A 13,890-nucleotide genomic window follows, 5' to 3' on the forward strand; every position below is an offset into this window, starting at 1 on the left:
AAGTTACCAACTTCATGTGTTGGAAATTGATGCCAATTCCCAATCATAGAAAGATTTGTGCAATGAAGGATGCTATCATGAATAGGTAAAGGAAGCATTTCATCAAAGTGGACTAAATATGGAGTAATGATTTAGGTCTGGCTTTCACTCGTCACCTCCTTGCCAAAAATCATATCTGCTTAATTATTTTCAATAGTGTTCATGGCTAACAATGAACTGCTACCTTCTTGTATTCTAGACTTACACTGGACCACTATAACAAGGAAAATCTGGACAAATTCAAATGGGTGCTTACTAAGAACCTACCAATCCCTTTACCATCCATTTCATATGAAATGCGAATTTACTGACTGGGACCCCTGGATGGAAGTGGCAGCTTTAGCATCATCTTCTTCTTCTTCTTCCTTATTGCACGGTTGTGCAGGATGGAGTCCAATGCCGAAACAGCTTCTATAATGTGTTCCCCTTTGTTCAACATGATGCAGCTCACACTGCAGGTTAAATGAGCATTTTTTTTTTCAGATCAATACAGACTAACTACAAACTATTCTTGTTATTGTTCTTCATGAAACTCAATTACCGGCAGAAAAAACTGAGAGCTAAAAGTTTACAACAAGTGAACATATAAATACAAATCGACTAGCAAAAGGAGTGATAGAATAGTTTTGCTAACTTACTTTGTGCCAGTGGCCATGTCTGTGATCTCAGCTCTAGTAGGGAAGCCAAACTTGATAAGAGATTCTAAGACCTGCGTTGCCCATATCACAGGGATGTGAGCAGCATTACATATTGCCATTATCTCATCCTGAATGTATGCCATTTGATCCCATCCACACTCCACCATTAGATCGCCTCTCGCGATCATAACTCCCAATGGATTTGAGAACTTCATTGCCTGGAAGATTAAAAGAGGCAGATTCTGAAAGGCTTGCCTTGTTTCTATCTTGAGCACCACTCCTAGCTTGTCAACTTTTCTCTTCTCAAGTTCACGTTGAACAAGAATCATATCATCAACGTCGCGGAGGAAAGATAGGCCGACCATGTCGGCGTGAGCGACAACGAAATCAAGATCAATGAGGTCTTTTGATGTTAATCCTTTGAGCTGCACCTCACTCTTTGGTATGTTTATGGACTTGCCGGCTCCAAGTCTTGAACCTAGTGGACTAGCATGAGTTACTAACACGATGATCTCATTGGCATTCTTGTCCTTGACTTCCCCCCAGATCTTACCATCATCAAATGCAATTGGCTCACCAAGCTTAACCGCATCGAAGAGACAGTCAGATGAACAAGTGATCCTTGCTGAACCTAAAACTGAGCGGTTGAGTCCTTCAATAGTAGTAGAGAAGGACTTTCTTGATATTGTTAGCAAATCTCCAGTGTTAAGCGTAATATACTGATCAACAGATGGTATCTTTACTACTCTTCCAACTGAAATCTTCCTGTCTTTCTTCTTCAGAAACAATTTTGTTCCGAATCCGATATAGGCAGTCTGGGAACACTCTGCAATATAACCAGAGTTGGCAGCACTTGGAGAGTCTCCCACACTACTACTGCAAGTAACAAGATGAGAGTTCTCGCAAATTTTAAGTGATCTTTTCCTTCCTCTCACATCAACAAAACTTAGTACATCGTCTAACTTGAGGCCATCCAAGAATTCTTGCTCCACACAAAGTACAGCACTTAATATCAAGTGCGAAGGAGGACTACTTCCTGCAGAGCATAAAAAAATAAGAGCCGGGGATGTCACATCTCCCTTATCATCCATTTGTGGAGATATCTTCACCACATTTGCATCCTTCATCACCAAGCCAGTTCTCAGCTTTGGGCCAGCAAGATCCATTAGAATGCGGCACGGTTTTTTGAGAGTTTGCGAGCTGTGTTTCGTGATCCTGATTATGGCATCCCAAACTTTTGAATCATCATGCGCACAATTGATTCGTATTACATTTGTTCCTTCTTTGAGAAGATCAGGTACAAGTGCTTCATTAGATATTGCCTCTCTTCCAACGGTTACCATAATACGGGAGATCTTATCTTCTTGATGTGGACCAAATAGTGCTGCTTCATGTGAGGACACCAAGTTCTTCATGGTAAAAATGGTGCTCTCACTGAGATTTTTATTTTCCCGAGCTATAATATAATCTAGATCATGCATCTTGTAACTGCTCCTTTTGCTGAGATGATTTTTAGATACTAAATTCTGCAGTAGCTTAATGCCAAGATTGGTACTTGCAAGAATGCAAGAATTTATGAACTCCATATTTAGAAGGCCAATGGAAGAGAGATCTTCTTTAAGTTTCTCGACATCAAGGCATTGTAGTGCTAGATAATGAGTTAAATTTGTTGCACTCTGCAGGTATATCCTGAATCCAGAAAAAAAAAAGTGATCCGATACGTAAAACTAAGATCTAAGGCAGTGCTCAACTGGATAACTTAATAATGCAGTGTGCAGAATAGAAAATTTTCCTCACAAAAGAAGAAAAGAAAAGAAAAAAAGAAATCAACGGGCACACCTGTGGCATAATTTTAGTCGTGAAGCATTCCAGTGTTCTGATGCTAATAGATGCAAGTGCACAGCCTTTAGTTTATCGAAAAGATTGACTGAATGGTACTCTTGATATTCAGAAGGAGCTAATTGCTTATGGAATGTGAGATCTTCAGATCTGTAGCCAGATTCACCAATTCGAACTGATGAAATTTCAGGCTGCAGATGATTTACAGAGCTCTGAGCAACTCCATTGATTGCATTGTAACTGGCTGAGATTTTCCATCTATCATTTTGAGCTTCACCTTTCATCTTCAATTTGGTAACATAGATATGATGTTTCTCTGCATTTCCCTCTACATGTATAGGCTTCTGTATACAAGCTGTACATGACGAGAAGTGGCCATTTAGTTTCATTGTTGTCATGTTTGATCGGCTAAACTCTTATATATATTTCCTGCAAAAATATAATGAGTTTGTTACTTCCATTCACAGATTATAAACTAAGAAAAGTCTTTTGTATCAAATCTATCTGATGTAGTAAACAATTATTGAGCATAATTCAATGCTAAGGCAGTGGTAACAGAACAACAGTCTACAACATTGCCATGCATGTAATATATTTGAAAACATTACATCTCCCTATCATTATCATTATTCTTCAATGAGCTTCCTCTGTGAAGAATTACATCCTCCTAAATTTGGATGAAAGACAAAGAAAGTTAATGCATTTGAGCATATACTAATGATGATGAATTGTGTCATACACTTAATTAACCAGCTCTTCAAGATAAATGTCATAATTGACATGTTCTAAACTTTTAAGTGTGATACTCATAAAATCGAATGTCAATGTATAAGTAGTCAAGCAACCCATAGTAATGCCATAATTCTGAAGATACCTTTTATGAAAAGACTTTGTGCATTCTTCAGATGTATTTTGAAGATACATTCTTTAGATATATCAATAAAGTCTTTATTTATTTGCCGTGCATTAAGTGTGTCGTGTCTTACTTTGTAATAATCCTCTGCAAGCTTTTATCATCACCTTCCAATCTCAAGAGAGCAAAAGTTGTGACAACACAATGCCCTCAAAGTTTCAGTCATAAGGTTAATTGTTAATCTCCTGGATTAGATGCTATATCATTGCTAATTAAGCCAAAGAAAGTACTAATGCACTTATCACAATCCTCAGCAATTTTAAAAAGAAACCAAGAGAACAACAAATTTTTTTTAAAAAAAGCTCCAATCTATGACATATTAAACAATTCAAAAGGGGAGAGAAAAGAAAAATTAATGCAAAGTTAAAACCAAGAGAAACATATACATTTGGAACTCTACCTGCTGGAAGAACTAATCTCAACTTCGGCTTTGGGGGCCGAAAGATTAAAACCAAATAGAAGCCCCTGCAGATTTATATAACCAAGAAAAAACCATAACGGTGTGTTCTCTGACGAAATCTATAAAACGTGGATGGATACATGTGTTTCACCTGTCTCTCTCTCTCTCTCTCTCTCTCTCGCTCTCAAATTTCTTTTGTTTTCTAAGTCATGTGGAGGAAGGAGAAGGCCTCCTTCCTCTCCACTTCACAACATTACATCGTTTTAACCTGATATGCTCATAGACTCATAGTTTTCATGCACATAATATGAAAGAACCGTACGTACTAGCTAGATAATATTAGTGTGCAGTTGATCATTTAAAGATTTCTTATTAGGCCTAAAAAAAATCCTGATACTCTTTCCAAAGTTAACTACAATACATAATACATTGAAGAGAGCCCAATAATTTTGATGACATTTATGATACGTTAAATAACATAGCAACAATTGTGATATTCGACAATTGTGTAAGAAGACCCCCCTTTTTTTTTTCTTATTCTCAAATGTACTATGGTATTGCAAGTGTATGATTCCTCTCATAAAATGTCATACATAATTCATTGTGAGTCCATTATGTGGATTGTGGAGGCATCTCCAAACATTTTGATAATCATTCTGCAGCATTATTCTCACTACTGCTAGGTACATTTGGTTCAATGAGAATATATATACAAATCTTCCAGCAAAATGGCAAAGAATCCTAAGAAATAGCTTGTGCTACCTGCAGAGAGAATTTGTCCAAACTACAGTAACAAATTGAGTAAGGCATCCAATTTCTGGCACATTTGATTGACCAATAAGAGACTTTCACTATAAATTAGGGATCTTTTATTTACATTTTGCTATTCCAACTTGAAGTTGGAATATGACATAGAGGACTTAACTATATTCAAGAGTATTCTTAATATTTAGCCTAATACTCCTCCTTATCCATATTTTAATAACCAAACACGTCATTATCTATAGTCACCAAACACAAAAGAACATGAATAAAGATAACTCTTCTCTAAACTATAAACAAAAAGCATAAGTACAATACATAGGTAAATTATCTTAATACTTTAGAGACTTGTAAATCCAGTAAAGATAACTCTTCTCTAAACATATTTATTTTATATACTCGATTATTTTTAAAATTTAAATATGAGATTAAGTATGTTAAGTGATTTAAATAGAACTTTTTTCCTAAAATTTTAACAAATATTTTTAAAGATTTAAAATTTTCATATATTTATGAAACTGCTGACTAGAATAATAATTTTTAAACCTACACCTAATAAAAAAAATTTAGAAATTAGTCAAAAAAGAAGAAGAAAGAAATCAAAAGTAATATCCCATGTACGTCATTAACCAAGTAGAATTCATCTGGTAATAATTAATTTATCTAAGATATATGGATATGGATAGGAGAAACCCCATCTTTGTGACAGCTGTTAGATAGAAGGTTCTTATTCTTTCCCATAAAGCAAGAAAAAGATAAGATATTCATGGTCCCCATGTAATAGATTATTTCGTCACATGCTTATTATTATCCATTACAATTAACTCCCCCAAACTCTTTGGCGATTGCAACTTGTGCGGGGATTCAGGGACACATCGGTCATTATGGTAAAATAGAAAGCCCAACCCCTCCACCGCCGCTATAAATCTCCCCCTGGCGATCTCCAGCTAAACGTCTCGAAGACGCTGGGAAAACTGAAAGAATCTCAAAAGGGGGGCGGAGAGAGAGAGAGAGAGAGAAAAAGAGAGGGAGAAGAAAAGAAAGAAAAGGAGAGAAAGGGAGAGAAGCGTAGTGGTGAAGCTGACCGCCTGACCCCTTCCTTTCTCTCCTGTCTTTTCCTCTTCTGCTCTCCTCCCACCTCTCTCGTCCGCCATTAGAGCGCAGGTAGAAGCTCGGACCTGATCGCTTCTGGAAACTCTAGGTCTTGGATCACTGGAATCTTGATTTTGTTCGCAGAGGCTGGGAACTCTAAGGAAGAGTTGGATCCATGGAGGGAGGAGGCGTCGGAAATGGTTCAGGCACGACGGCGGGGACAGGGGGAAGTGGGGATGATGGCGCCGTGAGGACGCTTCCTCCTTGTTGCCTCAAGGCGAGGGCTTCCGTGCCGGAGACTGATGCCAAGTGTCACGCCACTGTAGTGTCAGGGTGGTTCACGGAATCGCGGTCGGACAATGGTTATTATCTGTTGATTATATCGAGTTCTCGATAGTTTTCGTGATTTAATGATTGGGGTCCATTTGTCTTTTATGAGCATTTTTATGCTCTAATTTCCTTGTTTTTGTGGTTGTTGCAGATAAAGCTGACAAATTTCTGTACTACAATAACCCCATGTGGCCTGGTACTAGTTCTACCTTGTATAGATCTCACTTTAGATAATGATAAAGTATGTTTATTCTCAAACAGTTATCATATCATTTGTGCATATTATTGGATCGTTTCTGTAGGAGAGGTTCATTCTATAAAAGTGGAAAAGATTTTATATCGGGGGAAATCGCCATACCAAGAAGTCTTGGTTTTTGAGGTTTTTCTTGTTCTTTTTGTCTACATACCTATACCTTTGAGTGTGCTAAAATTTTAATCATTTCCCTGAGTTGCTTATTTGAGTTGTTTATTTATGCAGTCTTCCACTTACGGGAAAGTGCTTGTGCTTGACGGCATTGTACAGCTGACTGATAAGGATGAATGTGCCTACCAGGAAATGATTGCTCACCTTCCTTTATGTTCGATTCCATCCCCCAAAACTGTAAATTCACTAATCTCATATTCTCTATAGCTCATCATATTTGATAGCTGATAAGGTATCTAACATCATTGAGTATAGTTGTCTGTTCTTATTAATGTTTCTCTGTATTGGTTTGTGCTTTACTTGTTTTCTGCGGTATTATGTTGATATATTTACTCTGTTTGGTACTTCCGTGTTGATTATTTATGGTAACTGAAATATTGATACATAACTGGTGTGTGAAGGTATCCTTTTGAGTTGATTAGCCCTTCCATCAACTCACTTTGTACAGGACTTGAAAGATGTTCAGAGGCTAGTACAAGGATCCTTTTGAATTGTTGACATGGTTACTAGGTTTTAAGTATAGATGACTTTTTGGATGGCATATTAGCATTAGTGGTAATAAAAGAACTTTTTGCCTGGTATGTGTAGAAGAAAACAGAGAAATGTCTTAGAGGTAGGAAAATTCCATTCTTGATGAGAAGATGTATAGAGATCAAATGGATGTCTATAAGACAATCTACACATCTCAAATACATATATAGGAGAGGAAGCATGCACTGAAGAAAATACTTTTGAAAGGGAGAGTAAAATCTTTATATCTTGTACTATTGGATTTATAGCTTAATATAGTAAACATAATTGAAAACATGTGCTTGCTATTGGGTTTTAGTATCCAAAATAGCACACCATTGGTTCATGAATTCAGTATTTCTGGTTAATTTCAATTTATACAATTCTTCTTATGAGGGAACACACATTCTACCCTTTATTGGCATTGGTATCACAACCAAAATTGCTGATGTATAAAAACATTTCTCAATTGTTTTGAATGCAGGTTTTGGTTATTGGAGGTGGTGATGGTGGTGTGCTCCGGGAAATTTCTAGACACAGCTCAGTGGAAATAATAGATATTTGTGAAATTGATGAGCTGGTCATTAATGTAAGTTTCTTATTGGTTTCTTTACTATCAGATGCCATCACATATATTTTTTGTGTTCAAATATGTATAAATGTTATGTAGGTCTGTAAAGAGTTCTTCCCAGACTTATATTTTGGTTTCCAAGATCCTCGTGTTCGATTGCATGTTGGTGACGGTATGTTGTAACTTTCAGCCATTCATTGTCTATGTAGTATTAGTTGTCATTCAATGACCTACCATTTCTTTGTTTGCTTACATTCGTTTGGACTCCAATGGACTTTCAAGATGCAAATTAGACATAAGTTTGTACTTCTGATATCGTCTTAATTTTATATGTTTCATAAGTTTGTAATGAGTCACATTTGTTCCTCAGCTGTTGAGTTCTTACGAAATGCTCCTGAAGGAACCTATGACGCCATTATTGTTGATTCATCTGATCCGATAGGTGAGCTGCAATTACTTCTTTCCAGCTTAATTTGTGGTATAGCTCATAAGGAGCTTTTAAATTCTGGATGTCAATCCCTTCTCTCCTTGTTAAGAAAAAAGTTTGTTTCATTTCTTAACCAGCACTGCTTAGTATTTAATCGGGGTTAACTGCCTTTGATTCATGTAGTTCAAATACAGAGGTGGAAATTATTTTCATCTAATTTAGTTGGTATATAGTGGTATACCATATGTTATTTAACTTCCAAAAACTTATGACACTACTAAGGATGCTCCATGTTCTGCAACAAAATTTATTAGCAAAATGATCAGTCAGATTTTTAACTGATGTTCATTTATTCTGAATTTGCTATAAAGCTCCTGAGGAATAAAACCTCTACATCTCTTGAGGTCCATTAGCTGGTGTCATTTCTATATGATTGTAGTTGCACAATTTAGGCTATTTAAATTGTATTACAGCTTGCTTGTTTTGTGCCATCTATCTCTTAGGATCCAGCATGCAATCTGTGTGGCTTCTATATCGGTCTTGTGAGAAGTTCCATTTCTGGTGTCATTGTTCTCATATATTATGTGCTTGTAGGGTACACAATTGGAGGCTCTCTTAGCGGTCTTATCATATTATATCTTGCTGTTCTGGTGCCAGCTTACCTCTTTCAATGTAGCATGCAAAATGTGCTTTCTTTAGTGTTTCTTTGATTGTTCGTTTTTATCATATCTTGTCCTCTTTGGATGTAGCATACAATCTGTCTTTGTTTTTCTTCTTTGACCTTAGCTCAGATAAATTGTTGCTTCCTCTTGTTGTTTTGTTAGTGGTCGTACTCTTATGAGTGATTTATTCTTCACGCCTTGCTACTACTGACTGTCTAGTCTATCAGTTCCTTTCTCTCTTTTTTCTGCTTTCTTTCTTTTTTTATTTTATTTTTGATGGACAACAAGAGATATTTACTATTATTCTGTCCCTATAGGTGTCTCCTTTTATCCTTCTTTATCTGAGCTGTGCATATCTGTTTATAAATTTTCTTTGGGTGATAGGTCCCAATGTATTATGGGTTAGATGCTACAAGGGCATTTAGCTCCTTGCTTGATAATAGTCAGATTTTTTTAGAGTTAATTTTCTTTTGATTATTTATCTGTGGAGGCCACAAGTTAGATGGTTCTTCTTTGCTGGCATTATCACCATTGTAAGATATTATTAGTTTTTTAGTATTGACTCGATTAGTACAAGTATCAGGTGTAATTGGTGCAGATTTTTTTTTTAGTAAATTATGTTGACAATGTTCCTAGTAATAATATAGAAGTCATAAGTCATAACTGCCTTGTTTTTTCAAGACTTTGTATTGGCACTATCATATGCATATCAACACTATTATCAATAATTTTTTCAGTATGGCATTGTAAAAGCTACGGTTGTATACCTCCCTCATTTTGATATATTGATACAGGTCCTGCTCAGGAACTTGTCGAAAAGCCTTTTTTTGAAACAATTGCTAGGGCATTGAAACCTGGTGGGGTTCTGTGTAATCAAGCTGAGAGCATGTGGCTCCACACCCATCTTATTCAGGATATGCTTGCCATTTGCCGTGAAACATTCAAGGGTTCCGTTCGTTATGCCTCTACGAGTGTTCCTACATATCCTAGGTTCTTACACTGCTCATCTTATCTGTATTTGCTTATTTTTCTTCCTGCTGGAAAAGTAGTTTTTCCAATTTAGCTCGCCATTTGATTCTATAAAATCATAAATCATTTCTGGGCACAAATCATTAAAATAATGTTCCATTATGTTTCTCTTAACAAATGTGTAGCGGAGTGCCAAGTATCCCTTGAAGCTCTTGACATCAGGAAAAGCCTACTTCAAGCTGGGAGTAGGTAGACTTAATCCTTGGCCAGAAGTTTCTATTACTTTGATAGTCTGCCAGTGTGAGCATTACTTAATCATTTATATGCTTATAATTTGGCAGATTATGGAGGTCTTTGATCACTCGTTTGATATAAAAAAATGTCCTGCCAATGTGCTGCCCAGCATTTAAAATCATGTCTCTAAGTTGAGAACCATTATGGGTTACCACGAGAACCTCCAGATATGGAACTCTCAGTATACTAACCCCAATGTGGTGTTTTAATGCTTGCTTGTTTTTGTCATTTAAAGAGATTTTACTTGAATACCAACCAGCTGAATAGAAGTTAGGAAAGTTAAAATAGTATAGTTAATTTATTAGGAACATGATACATCACAACTTGGTAACTTTGACTTTGATTGTGAATGGAGTTTAAAGAATAAGCATCTTTTATAATGACATGATACTTTTTCTTTACAATTAACAAAATATCATGCCTTAAATCTAGAACTATATGCTTTCTTTACTTTAATCGTTAAGGCCTAAAAGTAACAAATCTCAGTGTTTATGTTCTTAGTTAGGTTCACTGATTTGCCCAAGGTATTAATGTTTGTGGATATTATATTTAGCACCATTTACTTTGAGTTTATTATGTTGTACTAGTGATTGTCGGCGCAATTGGCACCACAGTTTCGCATAAGTCAATATGTATCGTGCTAGTGAGTTACCAATAAGGATATAGAAAGAGTATCTCGATACTCCCTCATGCTGACGCATGCCAACTTGTGTCATTAGATATTGAGCATATCTTACTTCAAAGGGGCGTGGAATTGGGTCTTTTGTCCCTTTTGATACTTTATTGCTTTTGGTCCTTAATCTATACGAATTGCACTTGAAATTTCAGAAATCAAAGGTAATTTATGTTTTCTCCAAGTTATGTGAAATTTTGAATTGGAAAAAGTATAAAGAATTGGGAGAATTGTCAAATTAGAGTCTCAAATGATTCAAGCAGATGTACCATTTATTCTGAGAAATTGCACGTGTTACACCAACATCTTGTTCTAACTTCTAAGACTTCAAGTTAGCCTCTAAAACCTATTTAACTTTTATGGCCCTAAATAAGTTTAAAGATTGTTTTCTAGGCATATTGATTATTGAGATCATCCAATGTCCAACATCTTTTAGCAATGCATGTGTCACAATACGTGCCATGCCCGGCCAAGCCTGATAGAGGAACGACGATTCATGCGTTGTACACCTTATATTCTAAAGTCTAAACCTATCTACTTAAATCCAGGTATTTCATTGTTAATCACAAAGTACCCTCGTTAGTATAGAGAATCATGCAGGGCATATTCCATTAGCTGCCCTTAACGCAAAGTGACCTCAGCGTGCTACATTACTCAGAGGAGACCAAATAAATGACTTTTACACCTGACAATATTTCTAATATGCCAGCGTTTGGTTTTACCTTGTTAATTGTTGTTATGTTAGTTTTCACCTTAGGTAGTTATTAGGAATAATGAAAACTTGAGTAGTCATATAAAACATAATAATCGTAAGGTGTGTGTAACTCTAGTATTTTTTAATTCCTGACCTGACAAATGACCTTTTATTTCTGAAATGTTATTTTTTGTTTCCTTTCCATAGCTACTCTAACACTGGATATTTAATAAGCTGAGTATGTATAGATATAATAGTTCCTGACATAGGCTTGTTGGCTCAGTTTTCAGATGTTTCTATATCTCTTCAAATTGAGATTTCCAATTGCCACTTTGCTACTACATTCCAGGTGCTGAGTAGCCCATAGTTCTGTTTGTACAGACTTATGAATTAAACACTCTTTTGAGAGAGGTTTGAAACCATTTCCTGTATGGTTGTTCACATGCCTACCATTTTTGTTAAATATACTTTCTGTGTGGTATGCAGTGGCACCTACCTAAATACTCCATTGTTGTATTTCATACTAGTAATTTTCAACCAAGGATTGGTCAATTCTTTGCTTAATGCTATCTACTCGGGCATCTGCTGGTGGCAACAATTGGTTTAATGCAATAAATCGTGATGATTTTATCATTTTATCAATCATATGTTTAAAGTTGGATGTTGCTATTCTTGTTGTTGTATATGATGGATGTTTCTTACTCGTATCTGTTTAAATGGAGATGCAGTGGTACTATTGGATTTTTATTGTGCTCCAAGGATGGTCATCCAGTCAACTTCTTGAATCCTATAAACCCTATTGAGAAGCAGGAAGGAGCAATTAAGGGTGGAAGGGAAATCAAATACTATAATACAGAGGTATCACCAAAATTATGCATAGCCCTCACTTGCTCAATGACATTTTCTATTATATGCTTTTATATAATTTATCAGTATATATATGTGAGTGTGCGTGCATGCATACATATTTGTGCGGACGTATGTATGTGTGCATATGTGTTCTGCTGGACACCTCATCTCATCTCTCTCTCTCCTTTTTTAGTTTTAGGCTTCCTTTGGAAGCTGAAAGGCTTTACTTTTTGTAGAATAGATTCTAGGGTTGTCAGGGGAAGGGGGGATCTTTTTTTTTTTTTACATCGTATCATTTGTCTAGAAAGCCTGCCTTCTGCCAATTTAATAGCTGCTGAGAACTGATACAACATTTTCTGATCTTCTGAATTCTGTCAGAATAATTCTAATTGATTTTCTGACATAATGAAGTCCAATTCATGGCCAATCCTCAGATTTGGATGTGTTTCCTTTTTGTACTTTCTCTTTGCATCTTTAATCATTTAGTACCATGTCTTGCTGCATATACACTTGCAATATGCAAGACATATGTAACTGTGCATTATTTTCCTTGAACTTCATCAAATTTAGTAACTAACCAACTGATTCTGCTATTTGACAGATGCATAGGGCTGCATTTGTCTTGCCATCTTTTGCAAAGAGAGAGCTTGCCACTGTTTATACTTCCTGAGCACCGGTATGTATGTAGTAGCTAATGCTTCATATGTCGCAATCTTCCTAACATAAACTTATTTGTCATCAACTCGAGCAATTTGGGTTAGGGAGTCTCCAAATCCCTACAAATGTAGGATCCAATGAGTTGTTTTTTAACATTGTTTTAAAACTTCCACCTTAACGCTTAGGCTTCCACCTTAGATAGAATATAATTAACTAGGGTCCATTTAGGTTCTGCCTAGGTGGTCGCTTTAGCATCTCGTATCATATTTTAGTTTGTAGACAATATTATTGTACATGTTGATGAATTAGTGGATTCTAATGTATACTATAGTTCTTAACAAGAGTGATTAATATACCATTTATATTTGTATATATTAATTTTAATTACTTCCTTAAAGTTGTTTATATTGTTTATTTATTTTTTAATCGTCTTGAATTTTGGACGTCCGCTTAGGCACCCATCAAAAGCTTAGGTGCTATATGATCCGCCTACATTTCTTTTAAAACCTTGGTAGTTACTAATCATCGAAGGTTAGATTCAAATGAAAAGGAAACAAATACTAATTAATCCTTTCCAGCAATCTATTATATTTCAATCTTGCTTCATTGTGTAATTTTTCTTTTCTGAAGCAGAACCAGCTGCCAGTAAGGTTGTATTTTTGATATTCAAATAGGGTTGTCTCGAGTTGTATTTTTGATATTCAGATAGGGTCTGGATCCACTAGATAATGTTATCTCCTGTTTATGGTATGTATGATTATCTTTAATAACTATTCTTTTGGCTTAGTTTTGATTGGCATACTGTGGCAGGATCAACCCAAACAGGGTGAGGACATATTGAAAGACAAATCTAGTGATAAAAGGTGCACTGCTTCCTAGGATCTGAGTGTTCTCTCTGTTGAATGGAAACAATTATGATCAATTTGGATGAAAATAATAAGCCATGCCATCTTGTTGGAGTTATCTCATGAAGAAATATTGTATATCATAAATTTATTGCTGATCGATGAACAACAGAAATGTTGTCTTTTGATGATTGATAAGTTGGGAGTATATGATTTACCTTTGTGATTGTGTGTTATGCAGACACTTGTGATTTTGTGGAGCTTCAAATGAAAATAACAGTAGTCTTCTTGAGTAGCTTTAG

General features: G+C 35.8%; 2 protein-coding genes across 7 annotated transcripts; one reads left to right on the forward strand and one right to left on the reverse strand.

The window, feature by feature from the left end:
* Nucleotides 1–159: 159 nt before the first annotated feature.
* On the reverse strand, nt 160–3,940 carry LOC140796234 (plastidial pyruvate kinase 4, chloroplastic-like). Its single transcript, XM_073149174.1, has 4 exons — nt 3,830–3,940; nt 2,517–2,945; nt 678–2,366; nt 160–491 (listed from the first exon to the last, which is right to left on the reverse strand). The coding sequence occupies exons 2-4, from the start codon at nt 2,912–2,914 to the stop codon at nt 344–346; spliced, it is 2,235 nt and encodes a 744-aa protein (XP_073005275.1). The 5' UTR covers nt 2,915–2,945; nt 3,830–3,940; the 3' UTR covers nt 160–343.
* A 1,482-nt stretch (nt 3,941–5,422) lies between these two features.
* LOC140783272 (spermine synthase) lies at nt 5,423–13,883 on the forward strand. Of its 6 annotated transcripts, none has more exons than XR_012108128.1 (13): nt 5,545–5,755; nt 5,828–6,045; nt 6,165–6,209; nt 6,316–6,392; nt 6,492–6,614; nt 7,432–7,536; nt 7,618–7,690; nt 7,889–7,960; nt 9,402–9,597; nt 9,762–9,876; nt 11,966–12,095; nt 12,688–12,762; nt 13,554–13,883. XR_012108128.1 is itself a non-coding variant. In XM_073130094.1 (12 exons), exons 2-11 carry the CDS (start codon nt 5,859–5,861, stop codon nt 12,754–12,756), a joined length of 1,077 nt encoding a protein of 358 aa, XP_072986195.1. In that variant the 5' UTR covers nt 5,423–5,755; nt 5,828–5,858; the 3' UTR covers nt 12,757–12,762; nt 13,554–13,883. The 6 variants fall into 6 exon arrangements, 3 of the variants coding, with proteins under 3 accessions (XP_072986195.1, XP_072986215.1, XP_072986223.1); XR_012108126.1 differs by having other exon boundaries at nt 9,762–9,825; XR_012108127.1 differs by having other exon boundaries at nt 9,762–9,821.
* Nucleotides 13,884–13,890: the final 7 nt, after the last annotated feature.

The sequence above is a fragment of the Typha latifolia genome, chromosome 1, assembly GCF_019914945.1.
Source record: "Typha latifolia isolate L0001 chromosome 1, TyphaL0001v2, whole genome shotgun sequence".
Taxonomy (NCBI): domain Eukaryota; kingdom Viridiplantae; phylum Streptophyta; class Magnoliopsida; order Poales; family Typhaceae; genus Typha; species Typha latifolia.

Coding starts and splice junctions, on each gene's coding strand:
- LOC140796234 (XM_073149174.1), bottom strand. CDS start 2,914: ATGACAACAATGAAACTAAATGGCCACTTCTCGTCATGTACAGCTTGT. Junction 2,367..2,516: donor CGACTAAAATTATGCCACAG/GTGTGCCCGTTG, acceptor TTCTGGATTCAG/GATATACCTGCAGAGTGCAA. Junction 492..677: donor GACATGGCCACTGGCACAAA/GTAAGTTAGCAA, acceptor TTTAACCTGCAG/TGTGAGCTGCATCATGTTGA.
- LOC140783272 (XM_073130094.1), top strand. CDS start 5,859: ATGGAGGGAGGAGGCGTCGGAAATGGTTCAGGCACGACGGCGGGGACA. Junction 6,046..6,164: donor GGAATCGCGGTCGGACAATG/GTTATTATCTGT, acceptor TGGTTGTTGCAG/ATAAAGCTGACAAATTTCTG. Junction 6,393..6,491: donor AAGAAGTCTTGGTTTTTGAG/GTTTTTCTTGTT, acceptor TTATTTATGCAG/TCTTCCACTTACGGGAAAGT.